The sequence below is a fragment of the Rutidosis leptorrhynchoides genome, chromosome 4, assembly GCF_046630445.1.
Source record: "Rutidosis leptorrhynchoides isolate AG116_Rl617_1_P2 chromosome 4, CSIRO_AGI_Rlap_v1, whole genome shotgun sequence".
NCBI classification, from domain to species: Eukaryota; Viridiplantae; Streptophyta; class Magnoliopsida; order Asterales; family Asteraceae; genus Rutidosis; species Rutidosis leptorrhynchoides.
Genome location: NC_092336.1, coordinates 612,842,622 through 612,864,835, shown reverse-complemented (window position 1 = coordinate 612,864,835; position 22,214 = coordinate 612,842,622). Strand labels below are relative to the sequence as shown.

The 22,214-nt window shown below is 30.1% G+C and overlaps 1 protein-coding gene and 1 non-coding gene across 2 annotated transcripts; both read left to right on the top strand.

Moving 5' to 3' along the window:
• The first annotated feature begins 2,803 nt into the window (after nt 1-2,803).
• On the top strand, nt 2,804-2,910 carry LOC139846053 (small nucleolar RNA R71). Its single transcript, XR_011758799.1, has one exon. It is a non-coding gene; the product is annotated as a small nucleolar RNA R71 (small nucleolar RNA).
• Nucleotides 2,911-19,107: 16,197 nt separating this feature from the next.
• LOC139843028 (uncharacterized mitochondrial protein AtMg00810-like) lies at nt 19,108-20,436 on the top strand. The gene is made up of 3 exons (XM_071833114.1): nt 19,108-19,332; nt 19,452-20,293; nt 20,406-20,436. Exons 1-3 carry the CDS (start codon nt 19,108-19,110, stop codon nt 20,434-20,436), a joined length of 1,098 nt encoding a protein of 365 aa, XP_071689215.1.
• Nucleotides 20,437-22,214: the final 1,778 nt, after the last annotated feature.

Below are 22,214 nucleotides of genomic sequence, written 5' to 3'. Positions count from 1 at the left end.
TTTGCATGAAATCAGACTATAATTATAAATTCATGAGGGTGATTAGTGTAGAAAAGTGATTAAAAATACCGAGTTTGCAAACATATTGTTTTATATCACATTTGATATTTTACGTCTTGTCGTTAAAATTAGTAGCTTTTGCTGAACTTTAATGTCAGTCTTTGAAAATGCGATGTTTTACCTTGTTTTGTACATAAGATAAACTACAAACATACATAATATTTTTATTATATATATATATATATATATATATATATATATATATATATATATATATATATATATATATATATATATATATATATATATATATATATATATATATCTTTATTTATTAAAACAATTTAAATGAATAACTTTTTAAAATTTTGTTTCCTTTTACTTTAGGTATTTTCGGTATGTTTACCTAGTCCGTCCCTCGACAAAATTTAAAATTTGTCGTTAAAGCGATTGTTTTAAAAGCAAATATTTTTTTTTTTTGGGTTTTTTAATTTTTTTGGTATACTTTAGATCAATAAAATTAAAAAATAATGATAACAAAATTTTTTGCCCCGCTCTCGGGTAAAGCAATTTCGGTTCTATGACCTAGTCTTCAACTTACGATGAATTTTAGAAATCATTTTTTTAAACTTAATGAAATAAAGTAATTTTTGTTTTTAAATTCACACAAAACTTAAATTTTAAAAGCGTATTAATTTCATACAAAACCTACAAAACAAAATTTCAGAATGGGGGGAGAAAACTAGTTCCTTAGTGTCTGCTAGTGGAAAAGACCAATCGGATTCCATTCTCGAAACTACACGAGAACAGAACAACTAACTCTAGACAGCATTTTCTTTTTAGAACATCTGAATCTCCCCACACTTAGGTAGCTGTGGTGTCGAAATTGTGATTAACTTCATTGTCAATTTCTCTTGGACCATAATCAACTTGCATATCTGTGACTTTTGCTTTAAGCCATTGGTCGGATTCCTATGTAATATCCATAAATTTAACTAGTTTTTCCTTTTCTTTAGGCGATAGATTGGATACTAACCGGTTACATAACTCAAAGTTCCCCTTAATTCTAGCATCGCGAATCCGTTTAATAAGTTTCTTCATTGAACTATTAATAACGGGGTCATTTAATTTTGTATCAACAACAGAGTTCTTTGTTATCAGGTCATCATTAGGTGTTGCTTCATCTTCCCCACACTTAGGCATTTTATTATTGTTAAGCACTACCGTTGGAGTTGGTAAAAGAACATGGTTCTTACCATTTGTTTTTGTTGGTTCAACGGTTTTGGTTGGTGGAGATTTAGACTTTCGAATCACAAATATGATCGATTTTTCATCATTACTAAGTGTCATTCTACCTTCTCTTACATCAAATAACGCCCAGGTGGACGCTAAGAATGGTCGACCTAAAATTAGAGGAATGTTTGAGTCCTCTTCTATGTTAATGACAATAAATTCGACTAAAAAGGTTAAATTACCCACTTGAACGGGTAGGTCGTCAGCAATTCCAACTGGGTGCTTAATGGTTTGATCAAAGAGTCGAACACTCATTTCCGTTGGACTTAACTCACCTACTCCTAATCTCTTATATAATGAAAGAGGCATAACACTCACACTTGCACCTAAATCTGCTAGTGCATCATACATGACACAATCACTAAGTAGACAAGGAACAATAAATTCACCTGGATCACCCACCCTGGGTGGAGGTTTTGGTGGAACTGTCTTCACCGGGTTTATCTTTACGGTAATTGTTTCTTGTACTTTCTTATTTTTCTTCTTCTTTCCAGAGGTATCACAAACTTTATTACCTATTACTTTCTCATACTCAACTCCTTTTCTTGGAAACAGGATGGGTGGTCTGTATGGTGCCACCACTGGCTTTGCATAATCGGGTGGTGGTGGTGGTGTTGTAATTTCTTCATTGTTACTTACATCAAAAACCTTCCCATCTTATGATGCTGGTTTTTCAGAATTTATTGACACCATATTAACATTCTCATTCCAAGGATTTACTTCAGTATTACTCGGTAGCTTTCCTTGTTCCCTCTCACTCATCATGCTAGCAAGAGTACCTACGTGTTTTTCTAGATTCAAAATGGAAGCTTGTTGAGTTCTTAATGACTGATCAAACCTCTCATTTGTTTGGGTTTGAGATGTAATAAATTGTGTTTGAGATTCAATTAGTTTTGCCATCATTTCTTCCAGATTTGGCTTTTTCTCTTCGGTTTGTTGTGGTGGTTTATATAAGTCAGGTCTTTGTTGATTGTAAGTGTTGTTTTGAGTTGATTGGTTATTCGGACCTTGTTGGTTGTACGAGTTATTGTTGGGTCCATTTGGATTGTAAAGAATGTTTTGATTTCGATTAAAGTTCAGCCTTGGCGGTTGATAATTATTTGATAATTATTTCCCGGCCTTTGGTTCATGTAGGAAACATTCTCTCGTTGTTCCATCGTTTGCTCAATGTGACAATCTTTCGTTAAGTGTGGTCCACCGCATTGCTCACGACTGATTCGTATTGCGTGAATATCTTTAGTCATCTTTTCCATTCGTCTCTCGAAAGCATTTATTTTTGTGGAAACGGAATCAAAGTCATGGCTAGAATCGGCTCTAGCCGCTTTAGATGAACGAAAAATATCTTTTTCTTGATGCCCACTCATGCGAGTGGGAGGCTGTGTTATCAATGATTTTGTGAGCTTCAGTTGCGGTTTTCTTTATAATGGAACCACCAGCTGCTGTGTCGGTGTCTTTTCGTGTAGCAACGTCGACACCTTTATAGAATATTTATACTATTTGATAAGTGTCTAAACCATGTTGAGGACATCCTCTCAACAATTTTCCGAATCTTGTCCAAGCCTCATATAATGTTTCATTTGGCTTTTGCACGAATGTAACAATTTCTCCTTGAAGTCTCACGGCTTTAGATGCGAAAAGAACCTTTTAAGAAATTTCTCAACTAAAACATCCCATGTGTCAATCGCCCCTTCAGGTAACGATTCTAACCAATCGTTGGCTTCTCCCTTTAAAGTCCAGGGAAACAACATGAGATATATCTGTTCATCCTCAACTTCTCTGATTTTGAATAGAGTACAGATCCTATTAAAGGTTCGAAGATGTTCATTTGGATCTTCTTTTGGAGTACCACTATATTGGCATTGATTAGTTACCATGTGTAGGATTTGTCCTTTGATTTCATAATCTGGCGCATTAACATCTGGCTTAATAATGGCGTGACATTGGCCCGTGCGTGTGGCTCTCATTCAGTCTTCCATACTTAGAGGTTCAGTTACTTCCATAATTGAATTTTTTGAATACGAATCACTAGAGAATTCTGATTTAACGGTTTGTGGTTCAGGAGGAATGATTAGTGGTTCAGGATCTTGGAATTGTCCTTGAATATCCTCCGAGTTCTCGGTAGTGAAGTCGGGTAAAAAAAATGGATTATCGGAAATTTGAATTGGAGTACTTGTTTGACTAGATGATGTTTCTAAAGAAAAATCAACGATGATAATGTTGGCTAGATGTCTTGATCGAGTTACAGGTGGTGAACGTATGAAAGGTGGTGAACGTTTTGCTCGGTGCATTCACTGAATATCCTATTAGTTATAAAGATAAAAATTATATAAGTTATCAAATTAATAGACTTTTCTGATATTGCCCACGTTTCGAATAGCCAATAGATGCAGTAGGTAGCCAGGACCCTTTAAATCGGAAGCCCACAACTCGCCACTAACAAATCCAACTATTACTACGAACCAGAAAATTTTGGATGTCTATCAATCTAACCACTTAAAATAATTTTTCGTCGAAGTTTTAAAGAAAATAAAGAAAATTCTATATCCTAAAAACTAGAGCGTCGAGAAATGAGAAAGAAAAAGAATGCGTCAAAAAACGTCAAAAAATAAAAGGTCGAAAAATAAAAATAAAAAGAAAAACGTCGAAACTTAAAAGTCTAAAAACTAAATCTAAAAAGTTGCGCCTAAAGGTATTAAAGCTTAAAAGGAAATCTATATCCAAACGGCAATAACTTAAAAGGCACTAAAATATATAAATGGCGTCGCAAAATTCTAAAGCGTCTAAATTCTAAATCTAAAGAAAAAGCACTTAAGGGATTTTACGGCAAAGTTTTAAAAGTTAAAAATCTACGGCAAATCTATAACTACGAAACTAATATTACGAACGACACGATTAAAAAGATATAAATTATAAAAGTTATAAAAGAAAAATTATAAAAATAAAATTTTATATAAAAATATTATTTTTATAGTATTATTATATAAAAATATTAATCTATATAATTAATAATAAAAATAAAAACTTAATATTACAAATTAATATTAAACAAGAGATAATTATATTAATTAATTAATTAAACCCTAATTTAATTAAATAATATTAATTATAATAAAACCCTACAGCCGTAAATAATGTTTAAAGTTTTGGCCAGTCAGATCAGCTCATGCGGTCGCATGAGTTTACACCATCGGGATCATGCGGTCGCATGGCCCAAGATATCAGAATTAATTCGAGCCACTAATCCGTTCGGCCCAATTTTAATTCATATATTTATTTGATTTTTTATTTTCAAAAATATATATTTAGAATATTAATAAAATAGAATAAACTTATATTTTACATACTAAAAATAAAAATACTTTTTTTTAATTTTTATAAACAAAATTCTTAAAAATAACAAATATATAGATTTTTAAACACTTATATATATATATATATATATATATATATATATATATATATATATATATATATATATATATATATATATATATATATATATATATATATATATATATATATATATATATATTTTAATACAAAATATTCTTACAAAATTAGATATAAGAAATATAGCGTAAAAATATAGCGTTTTGCCGGGTCCCCGGCAGCGGCGCCAAAAACTTGATGATGTTCGAGGTGTATACGAAATACTATTATTTTTACTACGAAATAGTACGAAATATTACACAAGTTTTATTAATTTACAGATGGGATATACCTAAACCTTGCTACAACACTTATAGGCAGTGTACCTAATCGTAGAGTAGTGTAGTTTTTAGTAAGTCTGGTTCGTTCAACAGGGAGACGGCTTATTGTGTACACTATATTTTTTACAACTATATTTATATAAAAAATATATAATTATATATAGTAATATTATAATATTATTATTATTATAAAAGGGGGGTTTTACCGTTTAATGACTGGTTTGTCGATTTTAAATAAAGCGTAAAGATAAATGACGATAATATAAATGACATAATTTAAATTGCGATAAAGTAAATTGCAGTAATTAAAATGACAGTAAATAAAGGTACGATGAAATATGAAATAAAAGTATTATGCTTATTTAAACTTCCGTAATCATGATGTTTGACATTTTGATTTTAATTAATTGTTACCCGGGTTAATTGTCCTTTGTCCTGCTTTATTTGATACCTATCTGGTTTTTATCCATAATAGTCCGTCGGTCATAATTATAAAATCCTCGTCAAATTAACCTTATTCCTGAAGTTAAATATTCCAACTAATTAGGGATTCGAACTGTAACAAGGTTTTAATACTTTGTTTAATGATTACACCAGGTTATCGACTGCGTATAATCCAAGGTTTTAATACTTTGTTAACAATTACACCAATTATCCTTGTATGTAATCCACCCCAGTTTTAATGAGATATGAATATTAATTTACCCACTTGATCAGAATGAATAATCAATTACCCAACCCGAATAATTAATTAAATGATCGTAAAAGATATCGTATAAATGTCACTAAATAGGACATACATAAACATTTTAATAATTATTAGATTAACTAATTTGAAGATAGGTTCGACAGGTTCCAATGAGTTGTCACTTAATTAGACAATACCCCCTATCTATTAATAGTCATAGTCCAATTTCCACAAGTGTCGGTCTTTTGTCCAAACCCAAATTATGGTACAAAATCCAATAACCCCATCTTAATATTTAGCCCAACATCACAATTACTTCGGCTCAAATAAGCATAATAATAACTTAGTTACGATATATTAATTTAAAAAGGAAGAACATAGCTTACAGTGATTATTTATTGCGTAGCGTTACACGGACAGAGTTCCGTCTTATAAAACCTTAAAACATTTCTTACAATAACCCAATTATTATTAAACTTAATTTCAACTTAATATTACAAATATATATATATATATATATATATATATATATATATATATATATATATATATATATATATATATATATATATATATATATATATATGTTTTCGTTACAGAGAAGGAAAAGAAAAAGATGTGTAAAACTCGTCCGAAAAATGCTGAATTCATAGACTTGGCCACCATTTCCCTGCCATGCAATCGCATGGGAATAAGGCAGCCAGGCCATGCGATCGCATGGCTATCTGGATCCAGCTCAATCACTTTATTTTCTAGTTTGCTAACTTTTTATTTAAATATATATAATATATATAATTTATATTAATTATATATATATTATATTATATTCTTGTGCATAGTTGACTCGTAATTTTAGCTCCGTTGCATCGCGCGTTGATAGTTGGCTCAGGTCCCAGTTCCGGATTTTCGAACGTCCTTTCGTACACGGAGATATCTTGTACTTTGCGTTTCGCGGCTTGCACTCTTGTAATTTTTAGACGTTTCTCATCATTAAATTGAACCACTTGAATTATATCTTGTACATTTGAGCTTTTTGGTCATTTGCGTCTTTAAATCGTCGTTTTCTTCTATTGTCTTCGTACTTATTTATTTAAACGAATATTACATAAAAATAGAACAATTACAACTAAAAGCTGTACATATTGGAAGGATATTGTGCCTAAATATATGTTCATTTAGAGCACTATCAAGCGCGAAGTTCGTTGACTTCTTCTATTACACCGGAATGATTGTCGGTTTGGACGAGCGGATGAATAAGATCTAGAATTCGAGATAGTATATAATCATGACGAGATACTCTGGAAATGAGAAAGAAAATGGTATTACGAACATGTACGCCGGTAAGTGCTTCAGGTTCTTCGCCAAGAGGGGAAGTCGGTGGATGGAAATGATCGCCTTCTTCGCGTCTCCATTGATTAACTCTACTACGAACCCATCAGCTGAATTGGGGATGGCTGATTGGTTGATTCATTCTGGTGACGCTGCTTCCAAAGTTAGGTGAACATCCAAGTCGGAATAGCTGTCGGGTTTCGAAGAACTTGAACTAGTGGCGAGTTCCATTTCGTACGATTGAGTAAAGGGCTTTTCGGTATGAAATGATTTTCGGCTAATGGATGGTATTCTAATTATATAGAATACTTATATATGGCATAAAGATTTCGCAGATTACGGAGAAAATTTTGAAAGCTGTCAGGCAAAGGTAACAGTAACAGATACGCTAAGATATAAGTTTTGTCTGTACACTATTCATGCAATCCAGGCAGTAAGATATGTCTAGATTAAGAATGATAAGTGTGATGACCCAGAAATTTCTGACCAAATTTAAACTTTATCTTTAAATGATTTAATGTTTTCGACACGATAAGCAAAGTCTGTAAAGTTGAATCTCAAAATTCTTGAACTACTCAATTACCCTTCGATTGTTCTCAACGATTCGCGAACAATTATATGTAAATAGATACATATATATATATATACACTATAACTTGAAAACATAACAAAGTGTTGTGTATATGATACTGTGCATTAAACTTATTGGTTTGATTATCTGATTGATATAATTAGATAAGTTAACTAGAACGTTTAAGATGAACCAGTAAAACACTAAATTGCTACAGTATTTTTGAATTGCTACAGTAAAAAAAAACTTTGCTGCAGTAACTTTGCTACGGTAAAACACTGTTTCAAAATGAAAATGTATATATGTATATATATATATACTACGAGACGATGATTTATAGAAGTAAATGACCAAAACACTCAAATGTATAAGTTGTACTTTGAGTGGTATAGTTATGGATAATTTAAGTTTATATTTTGACAAAGGTACGAGTCACAAAACGAAAAGTACTAGTTTTCTCAGCGTACGAAAGGGCGTTCAAAAAATCGGAACCGGGACATAAGTCGAGTGACAACGTAGGACTTATCGGAACAAAAATTACAAGTCAACTATGCACGTGAATTTAATATAATATATAATTAATTATATAATTTAAATATATTATATTTATATTATTAAAACATGTCGACAAACAAGAAAACAAAAATTTGTGAGCTGGAATCTGAGGCCATGCGATCGCATGGCCACAAGCCTAGAAATTCATGCGATCGCATGGAGGCAAAAATCTGGCCTGATGCTATAAAATGGCATTTTGCTCGACACTTATCACACATATATTCTTATTATTACTCCGTATGAAATATATATATATATATATATATATATATATATATATATATATATATTATTATTATTATTACTATTATTATTATTATTATAATTATTATTATTATTATTATTTATATTATTATTAAGATTAATATTATTATTAATCTTATTATTATTAGTAGTATTAGTACATAAAATACTACGACGAGGTCATGAGCGTGTCACTTTCAAAATGGGTTTCGAGCGGGATAGAGCTAAGGAAATTATGGGTTATAACTATGGAAGTTATGGGTAATGTTCATGGGTATTATTTCGATATTATAATATCTTTCATTATAAATATCTTCGATATTTCTGAAGGTATCTTCATAACTATTATCATCCGAAATTATTTATCTTCACGCTATCTGTGTTACATCATAAAAGAAACTATTTTAGTTTCTAATTTCTGAAAATTTCGAAAAATGGATGTTTTTGAAGTAGTGTTGGGAATTGAAGCATGAGTTAGTATAATATAATGACACTTGATCAACGTGATTATATTACAGTAAGTCATGCTGAGTTTCTAATGGAACGTGATAAAGGTTCACAGATCACACCCTCATCATGAACCATGTTACATAACTCTTTCATTCTATTTATTCTCTAAATATATCAAGAAAATACTTTTCTTGATGATTCAGTCTTTTCCAGATATTCTGGCAATTTGACAAATCAAATTCTGGCAATTTGACAAATCAAGATCGTGTCATTACAATTTCTTTCTTAGAACATTAACTATGTTCATTCCAAAATATATAGCTACGAATTCTGGACCATTATTCGCTTGACTTGAAGTCGGGAAGGAAAAACGAAAGCATGGAGCTCCTAAATATAAGGGAAAATATAAAGCCTGACAACAACACATATATTACAAACCGTTTATATCAATGCGTATAGCAATATAAAGACACGGGAGAATGAAAAATACTATAACCCCAAGGTAATAGTAGAAGAAAATAACTTCCTCTGGTGGCAGATGAAAAAGAAGAATGAATGATACGATAGCCAAGAAAATATCAAGAATCAGAACTGGATTAGGCATTTCACATTCTTTTGGAAGTATGAAATAAGGAAGAAGATGTAGGAGTGGTGAAAATAATGAAACGGAAGTGGTTAATTTATAGCGAAATATCAGACATAACAATTGAGGCAGATTACGCATTTAAAGGAAATCTTAATTTCCTTAAATTTCGAAGAATCAAATCGTATTTAGATTATGAAGAATTTCTATTCCTTAAATTCCAGAAATCAATCTTAACTACGTCAAAAGTTAAGACGAATCTCTATTCTTTCATTTCACTCTTTTATGATAACTTCTCTCATACGCTTCGAGAAATCGGATTGTTTTATTCATATTATTCAACGGTGATAAAATTCTATTTATCAACTCATATTCGTTATGAAAATATTTTTATTGTTAGCCATGACGACCTCACTTAAATTTCGGGACGAAATTTCTTTAACGGGTAGGTACTGTGATGACCCGGAAATTTCTGACCAAATTTAAACTTTATCTTTAAATGATTTAATGTTTTCGACATGATAAGCAAAGTCTGTAAAGTTGAATCTCAAAATTCTTGAACTACTCAATTACCCTTCGATTGTTCTCAACGATTCGCGAACACATATATGTAGATATATATATATATATATATATATATATATATATATATATATATATATATATATATATATATATATATATATATATATATATATATACTATAACTTGAAAGCGTAACAAAGTGTTGTGTATATGATCCTGTGCATTAAACTTATTGGTTTGATTATCTGATTGATATAATTAGATAAGTTAACTAGAACGTTTAAGATGAACCAGTAAAACACTAAATTGCTACAGTATTTTTGAATTGCTACAGTACCCGAAAAGCTACAGTGTTTTTTAAAATCACTATTTGCTGCAGTAAAAAAACTTTGCTACAGTAACTTTGCTACGGTAAAACACTATTTCAAAATGAAAATGTATATATGTATATATATATACTACGAGACGATGATTTATAGAAGTAAATGACCAAAACACTCAAATGTATAAGTTGTACTTTGAGTGGTATAGTTATGGATAATTTAAGTTTATATTTTGACAAAGGTACGAGTCACAAAACAAAAAGTACTAGTTTTCTCAGCGTACGAAAGGGCGTTCGAAAAACCGGAACCGGGACATAAGTCGAGTGACAACGTACGACTTACCGGAACAAAAATTACAAGTCACCTATGCACGTGAATTTAATATAATATATAATTAATTATATAATTTAAATATATTATATTTATATTATTAAAACATATCGACAAACAAGAAAACAAAAATTTGTGAGCTGGAATCTGAGGCCATGCGATCGCATGGCCACAAGCCTAGAAATCCATGCGATCGCATGGAGGCAAAAATCTGGCCTGATGCTATAAAATGGCATTTTGCTCGACACTTATCACACATATATTCTTATTATTACTCCGTAGGAAATATATATATATATATATATATATATATATATATATATATATATATATATATATATATATATATATATATATATATATATATATTATTATTTATATTATTATTAACATTAATATTATTATTAATCTTATTAGTATTAGTAGTATTAGTACATAAAATACTACGACGAGGTCATGAGCGTGTCACTTTTAAAATGGGTTTCGAGCGGGATAGAGCTAAGGAAATTATGGGTTATAACTATGGAAGTTATGGGTAATGTTCATGGGTATTATTTCGCAAGTCAAACCTAGTGTTTATCATCTCCGTTACGTCTACGTACTTTTCTGAAATATTGAGTCATAATATTGATACGTAAGCATTTATATTTTATCTTTTATAAATTAATAGTGTATACATGTCTAGTGCTCGAGTATATATATTTATACATGTTTGTATGCTAAATTTCGTCGTTAAATAGTTTATAATGAATCACGAATTAAATACATATATTACTGGTAAAAGGTATATGATATACATGTTTTTGGAAAGCTGGCGAAAAATCAGTAACTTTTCATTTAGACACCGAATAGTTTCGATGAACGGATTAAAAGATATGATCAACTGAATTATGACTGACGTTAATTGAAATTGCTTTTGAATATGCAATCAAGATTTAAACAACTTGTTTACGAGAATGATAAAATGGATTTTTGAATATTACCAACCGAGTAAATGAATCCTTATACAAGGTACGTCTCGTTTTGTTGAACTATTGTCAAAAATGACTTTTTGAAATGACTTTTGATAAACTTTTGTATGTCGATCTCGAGCATTAGGATTATGATACACTATGACCAGACCTAGCTTGATAGACATTTATTGACCAACATATGCTCTCTAGGTTGAGATCTACGGTTATTTGGTATTCCGAGTTTCGATCACATTTCAGTGAACAACTTTATGTACTGCTAAGGTGAGTTTCATTTGCTCCCTTTTTAATTGCTTTTGCAATATATATTTTTGGGCTGAGAATACATGCACTTTATTTTAAACGCAATGGATAAAAGTACATACTAAATTCTACACCGAGTTTGAACCGAAAATCCCTTAACTTTGGTAACTAGTAACTGCCGGTTATAAGAACTGGTGGGCGCGAGTAGTAGTATATGGATCCATAGGGCTTGATATCCCCTTCCGAGCTAGAGCACTAGCCTTTTAACGGACGTATGCTATTTGAGAAGCGTACACTTTGGTTTGCGTGTATTATTAAGATGATTATACAAAGGGTACAAATTATATATACGTTAAGTTTAGTTACCAGGGTGCTCAATTTTGTAGAATATTTTGATAAACGTTTCTGGATGAAACAACTGAAATCTTGTGATCCACCTTTATGTACAGATTATGCACAACATTAAAACTATGAACTCACCAACCTTTGTGTTGACACTTGTTAGCATGTTTATTCTCAGGTTCCCTAGAAGTCTTTCGCTGTTTGCTTATATGTTAGACAAGCTATGTGCATGGAATCTTACATGGCATATTTTTCAAGGAAACGTTGCATTCACCAAATCATCACCATGTATCTTATTTTGACTATAGTGTCAACGGAAGTACTGTTGTAAACTATTATTTATGGTGATTGTCTATATGTAGAAATCATCAGATGTCGAAAACCTTTGATTTAAATATTCATTTATGGTGTGCCTTTTTAAAAGAATGCAATGTTTACAAAACGTATCATATAGAGGTCAAATACCTCGCAATGAAATCGATGAATGACGTGTTCGTCCATATGGATTTGGAGCGATCGTCACAATAAGCAAGTAATTTCCGACAAAAATGATAAGCAAAACTTTTGACATGCAGACACGGTCGAAGTCCAGACTCACTAATGCATCCTAACGACTATCAGTTAGACACACTAATGCAGACCTGGTTAGCTAAGACCACTGCTCTGATACCAACTGAAAGGACCCGTTCATATACAAGATAAACGATTCACAATAGTTGATTACATCGCGAGGTACTTGACCTCTATATGATACATTTTACAAACATTGCATTCATTTTTAAAAGACAAACTTTCATTTCAATGAAAGTTGACGGCATGCATACCATTTCATAATACACCCAACTATAATTGACTTAATAATAATCTTGATGAACTCAACGACTCGAATGCAACGTCTTTTGAAATATGTCATGAATGACTCCAAGTAATATCTCTAAAATGAGCAAATGCACAGCGGAAGATTTCTTTCATACCTGAGAATAAACATGCTTTAAAGTGTCAACCAAAAGGTTGGTGAGTTCATTAGTTTATCGTAATCAATCATTTTCATAATTTTAATAGACCACAAGATTTCCTTTATTCAATAATCATACACTCGCAAGTGTTTAAAATTCATTCATATGGATTGAACACCTGGTAACCGACATTAACAAAATGCATCTAGAATATCCCCATATATAAATATCGAAGTACTAAAGCAGTTCAAATTCTCTGACTGGGGCGTGTCAAAGCCCATAGATCTATCTTTAGGATTCGCGTCAATTGGTAGCAATTATAATAAACACCAATTCTTAGGTTACCAAGTTCAACAAGGGCGATATCCGGTATGACAATTCAACCATAGAATGTAGTTTCGATTACTTGTGTCTATTTCGTAAAATAGTTATAAAAGCAGCGCATGTATTCTCAGTCCCAAAAATATATATTGCAAAAGCATTTAAAAAGGGAGCAAATGAAACTCACTATACTGTATTTTGTAGTAAAAATACATATGACGACATTGAACAATGCAGGGTTGGCCTCGGATTCACGAACCTATATCATTTGTATTTTCATCAATACATATAATTGTAATTGAACCAATAATTATATTATTATTAGTGATAATTTTTATATTAATAACTTATATACTTTATTATATATTTATTTTGTATATTTAAGTAAAGTGTTCATATATTTAAGTTGTGGTTATTATACATATTTTTATTTACTAAATCTTTTGTTTACAAAATATTAGTTATAGTAATACTGGAGTAATATTAATAATAATAAGAATGATAATAGTTATACTACTTAATATTACTAATTAAGATACTAATGGTTATGATTTCATTAGTGATAAAAATAATGATATTAATAATAATAATAATATACTTATATTAATAAAAATGGTTCTAACATTTATAAAGTGATAATAATACTAATATTTATAAAAAATAATATCTTGTATTATTTTCACAATAATAATAATAATAATAATAATAATAATAAATACTACAATAATAATATTACCTACTAATACTTAACTATAATAGTAATAATATTAGTAATAGCAATAATAATACTAATAATAATAATCATTTTCATGTATTAATAACAATAATACTAATGATAATAATAATAACTAAAATAATAATAATAATAATAATAATAATAATAATAATAATAATAATAATAATAATAATAATAATAATAATAATAATACTTATTATGCTTTAATGTTGTTACTTAATAATAACTAATTGTTAATAATAATAATCTTTTTAATTGTATAATAACAACAATAAGTAATAATAACATTAATAATAATAATCATAATAACAATAATAATATTGACATTAACATTAATAATAATAATAATAATAATAATAATGAATTTAATAAAAAAGACTACCTTAAGGTTTCAAGCTTTAAAAAAATAAACACCCTAGTCTGGGCTCGAACCCGAGACCTCTCGCTCACCCGCTCACTCCCTTAACCATCTTTTATGTTCTGTTTTTCTGGTTTAAATCGAAAAAAAATATCTATAAACCGTATCTATTTATTTCCCCTATTCTTCTACATCTTCACCATTTTAATCGACCAGTGAAATCTTTATTCAACATGGCGAGTTAGAGTTTAGATAAAGAATGGAGATTGAAAAGAAACTGAACTGTTATGGAAACTTTTGTTCAATAGACAACAACAAAACAAAACAAAAACAAAAAAAATATATATATACCCGCATCTGCACTCGCGAATGAACTCAAGAACAATTATTTTGATTTTAAAAATTAATCAGTTTTAGATCATGATTTCTACACAAAGTATGTAGTAAATCATTCGCAGAAACCTTGAAAATTATTAATTGGACTCAAATCTTAATAGACAATTCGAATTCGATCTAAGTTCAAACAGTTTGACTTTTTAAACGAAGCTTTGACTCAAAAAATTAGAATTCGTTAAGTGGAATTAGGATTGGAAATTTGGTAGAAAGTTTTGTTAAAGGACTCCTAACAAAACTTCATTAATAGATTTTAAGACTTCATTTGAATTCGAGCTTTTGGTAAAAAAAATTCAAGAACAGGGGTGTTGATGGGTTTCCTTAATATTTTTTGATTAAATTCCTCAAGTTGCAGTACGTGTTTTATATAATTGTGATGTGGAACTAGTACGACAGCATTATGATTTGTTTGTAAGATACTGATAGATGATCGACAAGAATTATTCCTAAGGACAGAAAAAATAATAAAAACTAAAAAAGTTGAAAACGATATCAAACAGATTTTGTTGTATCTGATATTGAGTTTCCTGATTGGTACGATTTTAATGATATAAAAATCAATTCCCCACAGCTTGACAACGATGTGAAACTGAATACAGGATACGTTCTTATTTGTAGCTATATATGTATATCATAGTATTTGTATCTATATTTAATTGTATCTGTATTTTTATAACTTATAAATAAATCTGTATCTGATTCTGTATCTTAAACTTAATTTTTGTATTAAATAAATATGTTAATAAATTATAATGCTGTTAATAATTTAGTAAAAATGATAATAGAGTTGATAATAAAGATATTAATAATAATAATAATATCAATATAATACTAATAATAAAAATAATCATATTAATAACTTAAATCATTATTATAATAATGATAATTTAGTAATAACAATATAAATAATTATAGTACTTATATTATTAATGATAATAATAATATTAGAAATTTTATCACATTATTTGTATCAAGTTTAATATCTAGTAATATTAATAATACTGATATTAATATTAATATGAATATTATAACCATAATGAAGTAATGATAATAATATTAGTATAACAACTATATTCTTCTTGAAATCACATTTAATATATATATTACAATTCATTAACCATGTAAATATTTAATAATTATATAATACATTATTTGATAATATTCATTGAATATTTAATGTGCATGTATTTTATATATTACAATATAATCATAATTATAAATAGAAATCATATATAGATTTATATATATATACAACTATATATACAATTATGTTTTAAATATTAAGTAGATAATTAATTAATTATATAAATTAGACAATTAAACTTAAAGTATAACATTATACATGTAATACTTTGATAACGTTGAAAGTTATATTTGAAACCGTTTATATCTAATATACTCTATGTATTCAAAATAACAAATTTTAGTTAGTTAAAGTTATCTCTCATAGAAACTAAATCATATAATAGTTCGTTAATATATTTAATATAGTTATTTATTTATATTTACATTTCTGTTTAGAATTATAGGTTCGTGAATCGTCGAAACTAGTCAAAAGGTCAATTGAATATATGAACATAGTTCCAAAGTTTTTGAGACTCAACATTACAGACTTTGCTTATCGTGTCAGAATCTTATAAAGATCAAATTTAAATTTGGTCGGAAATTTTCGGGTCGTCACAGACGGTTAGACTTTTTCGATAGCGTTACTCGGGATTTCCAGAAAATTGGGAGAAAATCCAACTATCTAAAAGAAATCCCTATATAATCGGCTACCCCGTGAAAAGTGAAGATCCTCTTCCAAAGAAAATGTTGCCTTATAAGTTATAATGATGGGGAAAGATTGCTAATTAGTCACCTTACTATATATATATATATATATATATATATATATATATATATATATATATATATATATATATATATATATATATATATATATATATATATATACATATATATATATATATATACATATATATATATATATATATATATATACATATATATATATATATATTATTTACTTCCACTTATGTGGTATTGGGTTTTGTTGTTGTTGTATATATTGTTTACTTGCGAAAAATACTTTTTTTGACATAAAAAAATGAAAACTAAAAAGAATCATGAAACTACTAAGTATTTAAACTTCATTGAGTCTACTATCATTTATCATTTAAACTTCTAGGAGTACGTAAGTATCTTTTAAGTCTTTAAATTTGAAAATATAAAATCATTTAAGACATGTCTAATGGAGATGGAAAAAGTGGCGTGTTGTGGGGTGGGGTGGAATGTTTGGCGCTAACGTGGCATGCATGCCGGTAAACATGAAAATAGTGGGACAACGTGTTGAATTGCGTGCTAGGGGTAGGAGCGGGTATTTTTAATTTCCTTTCATTTTCTTTATTGTATATTTTGTTTAAGTTTCTATTTTGTTTAATTATTTACATTATTATTCTGTAATTTTTATAATAATTAAAATTAATTTAAATCAATAGAACACACTTAAACTAAAATTTAATAAAACATTATTTAAAAAGCCCTTAAACTAAAATTACTTTATATTTAAATCGTCAAAAAATATAGTAATTAAAAAAAACTAGTTATTAGTGCGGCGGAAATTTTGTGCAAGATGCAATATGTGCTTAGTTAGGTTTTCATGAAGTTGATTATGCATATCTTCGTCGCATATTTCCATATCTCTAGTTGCACGATCCCTATTTCGATTTCTAACACAAGCTTGTTGGTTTTCTGGTTCTCTTAGAAGCTATTGTGAACTAGCTCTTCGGCGTACGATTGCATTAAATTAAACAATAATTCATCGTCTAGCTAATTATCGGCAATAGCAAAGTAAGCATCCATGTTAAGTGATGTTTTGTGAAAAAATGGAATAATTATATAAAGAGGGAGAAAGATATGAATAAAAGTTAAGATTGTATAAAAATTGTGTTTGATTGTGTAGTATTTATAGATAAATTTTTTTATCAAATATTATTAATTAATTAATTAATAATTCATAAACGTTTAAAAAGTAGCCGTTTGAATCTATTGTCCAATGATACCCGGCCACAAAGCAAACACACTCTCATTCCTCCCGTGCAACCGACCAACACACCGGAGAAGATCACCCACCGGCACGCCACGTTAATAGCGTTTTTGTGGTGTTTCAAGCAAAAATATTGCTTCCAACACGCGCGTTAATTAAGGTCTAAAAACATTTGGTGTGTTAAGTATAAGTATATTAAATATTGGATAATCATACTTTACAACACGTTAGTTTTTTCATTTCTTCCTATTATAATAGTGCTATGTTCATTTTATAAAGAAAATAAAAGAAAGATATATAAAGCAAAAAGAATTTGTGTTTTCGATTTTTGTTTTGAATAGATTTTTAATTTAATTTAATAAAATGCATGTATAATTAGGGTAATTTCTTTCATATTTTTTTCTTTCAATTTGGCAAATAAAATCTTATTTCTCTTCGACAAAATGTTTTTCCGAAAAGAAAATAAAGGTAAACCACTAAATGTAATAGCCGATCAAAAGTAGAAGGTTACTATATTCGTAAAAATATGCTGCTTCAAAATTATTGAAACAAAAATAAAATTGAAGGAGATAGAAGGGCGGAGTGTATGATACAACTCATTCTTTTATAGTTTTTAACTTTAAAGAAAGAAACATGTAATGTTTTATAAGTAAGGCAAGAAAAAAGTCATATTAACATAATGCAATCAAAGCTTTTGTTCTTAGTCGCTCTTTCAATTGCCCTTCCTCCTATTTTAATTGTGTTTTAACAATTTTTGTTAGATTTAAGATAGCTTAAATGAATGTCAGTTTGTGCTATATCATGAATAAGTTTAATTGAATTATTTAAAATTAAATAGATAATAGTAAGGGCCTCTAATGCTAGAATTGTTGCCAAGTTATTTGGAGAAGTTCACTCTGTAGCCAAATCTTCGACCAATTTAGGTGATCTCGAATCTTTATTCGCTTTCATTAAGTAGTCTAATGCAAAGCGTATTCACGATGTTGTTGACGTTGATCTTGGTCGTTCTCTTTTTGACGAGTTTTATAGGGGTTTGATTGAGGATGTTAATTGTTCGGTCATCTTTGGCGAGGGTTCTGTTCGTAATGTGATTTTGTTCCACTGTGATACATCCCTTTCTATTTATCGCCAGCCCCACTCAATGAAAATTGATTTAGGCAAGATCTCATGTCTAAGAGTCACTTCGTTCGTAGCTTACTGGCTTAGGCTTGCAACTTCACTTACTTTATGGCCTTGCCGCCTTTTTCTAGCAGAAGCTAAGCGCTTGAAAAGCGAGCTAAGAAAGGTTGCTTTTGTCCTGCATCATTATCTATTCATTTGCATGCTAGCCGGAGGAGGACTATCCGAACTAGACCTAGCCAAAAGAGTAAGCCATGCCATCTGCCCTCGTGCTATGAATAAAACAGTCTCAGATTCAATACAGCCTACCTGCTTTCATATGTTGATGATATTGTGTTGATTGCTTCTTCTACGGGTTTATTTCAGCGGATTATTTCTTCCTTACATAAGGAATTTGCTATGACTGATTTGGGTCCCTTAAACTACTTTCTTGGGATTCATGCAACTCGCACAGCATCTGGCATGTTCCTCTCTCAAATACAATATGCTACCGAGATTATTGAGCGGGTCGGCATGCCCACTTCTCATCCTTGCAGGACCCCCGTTGAACCAGGTGCCAAGCTTACTAGTCACGGACCTCCTGTCAAGGACCCGACTCTCTATCGGAGCCTTGCAGGTGCATTACAGTACCTTACATTCACTCGCCTAGACATCTCATACGCTGTTCAGCAGATCTGCCTTTTCATGCACGATTCTTGGGAACAACACATGCATGCCCTCAAACGGATCATTCACTATATACATGGTACTACTGATCACGGTTTACAGTTATATGCATCATCTCTAACTACTTTGGTCACATACTCTGACGTTGATTGGGCCGGCTGCCCAACTACCAGATGTTATACCTCTGGATACTGTGTTTTTCTCAGTAACAACCTTCTCTCATGGTCATTAAAGTGGAAACTCATGCCCTCTCGCTCCATTTTCGAAGCAGATTACCGTGGGTTTGCCAATCCCGTTGCAGAAACTTGTTGGATTCATAACCTTCTCCGCGTGCTTCATTGTCCTCTCACATCCACTACATTGGTATACTGCGATAACGCCAGCTCGGTCTATCTGTCTTCTAACCAGGTTCAGCATCACCAGACCAAGCACATTGAGATCGACATTCAATTTGTATGTGATCTCATTGCTCAGGGGCAGGTACGGGTTCTTCACATGCCATCCAGATATCAGTTTGCAGACATCTTCACCAAAGGCCACCCGTATGTATTATTTGATGAGTAAATATCCAGTTTGAGCGTCCACAGTATTCCTACTTCAACTGCGGGGGATGTTAGTTGATATTGTACTTAACCTATTTATTATATGTATTAGGCTTAGCCCGTTAGTCTCTATTTACGGTTAGGGCTTGTCAATGCAATGTATTTATATATCGGTATTATGTACGCTACACTTTATCAATAATACACAATTCATATGTATTGTAACAAAGACGATTGTTTCTAACTTGAATGAGTGTACCTTACATTTTGGATCCTTTATTGTGTGACGACCCGGAAATTTTCGACCAAATTTAAACTTATTTTTTTTATGGTTTCGACACGATAAGCAAAGTCTGTAAGATTGAGTCTCAAAAAGTTTGAACTGTTTCATATATTCAATTGGCATTCGACTGCTCTCGTTGATTCACGAAACAATTAATTGTAAATAGATATGTGTGTATGTATATATAAATAATAATTCAAAATATAATTTGAAGTATTATATGTTATTGTTATTAAAAATTAATAAAATAAAAATAGGATATTATAATAATTTATATAAAATATATCTCTATATATAAATAAAGTATATTAAAAATAAATATTAAATAATTTTAATACTCGTTTGATGTTTCGATTGATATTAAGTAAGTTAAAATTCAAACTTATGTAATTTTAAAATAAACGGTGATTCGAAAATTAGTTATATAAATTTTAGGCTTACCAAAACTGTATATAGGAACTATTTGTTGAATTTTAAAACTTTTTATATTTTACTTGGGGTTGGGAGTGAATAATTAATGTAAATTTAATTAATAGTTAATGATCGAATTTTGTAACATAATGACCAAAATAAATAAATATAGTAAATTTAAAATTTGGGATTTGGGATTTTTCTAAGAACTTTTATTCGCCACTAATTAACACTGGAATACGATATACTATCCGTAAATAAACTGTAGTTCAATAAAACAAATCAGAGGCGGCTATATTATTTGAGATCCACTATGCTGGTCACTGTGCTTGATTTTTGCTTCCACTTACTGATTGAAATCAAATTACTGTGCATTGTTGATTTTAAGAGCATTATTATATTATTTATTATTATTATTATTATTATTATTATTATTATTATTATTATTAATATTATAATTTAAATATAAAACTTATAACTCATATATATATATATATATATATATATATATATATATATATATATATATATATATATATATATATATATATATATATATATGTATGTATGAAGATAGATAGATATATATTTTACACTCTTCATCTCCTGCCATCATCTCCCCGCCACCAGCCACTACCGGTTTCCATCGCCGGACCACCATGGCAACACCACTATACCTCCACCAAGAATCATCATCGTCACCTCCATTTTTACTCCTTTTCTTACCTTCATTATTTTTTTGTGATTGATCTTAACCGGACACCCCATTGTCCTCAAACAGTCCGCCACAAAGCTCACCACCATTTCACCATCACGACACCCATTTAATAACCACCTTATGACCATGGTTATTACTTTTATTACTATTGCTGTCGAGCAAACCCAGGAGACCAACCACCTGCGTTTTTCTGTTTCAATGCAAACTCAAAACCACCACCGTGAACCACACCATCGAGCACCTCACCATCACCACGGACCACCGAAAATCCCTATTGTTTTCTTCGGTTTCTACTCCTGTTGAACATCTTAAACTACCACTGTTCGCTGCTGTTAGAGCAGGGAAGCCTGTTAGGAAAGGATTACACAAAGTTGTATAAATATACGGGGCTGTACATGAATGAGAAATTCAATCACAATTATCAAACTTACCACAACCTCCGTTTTCTATTCTAACTACTGCTACGCTGTTAAAGGTTGGTTCTTACTCGAAATTCACGCAACAAAAAC

Coding starts and splice junctions, on each gene's coding strand:
- LOC139843028 (XM_071833114.1), top strand. CDS start 19,108: ATGAAAATTGATTTAGGCAAGATCTCATGTCTAAGAGTCACTTCGTTC. Junction 19,333..19,451: donor AACTAGACCTAGCCAAAAGA/GTAAGCCATGCC, acceptor GGTTTATTTCAG/CGGATTATTTCTTCCTTACA. Junction 20,294..20,405: donor ATCTTCACCAAAGGCCACCC/GTATGTATTATT, acceptor TATATGTATTAG/GCTTAGCCCGTTAGTCTCTA.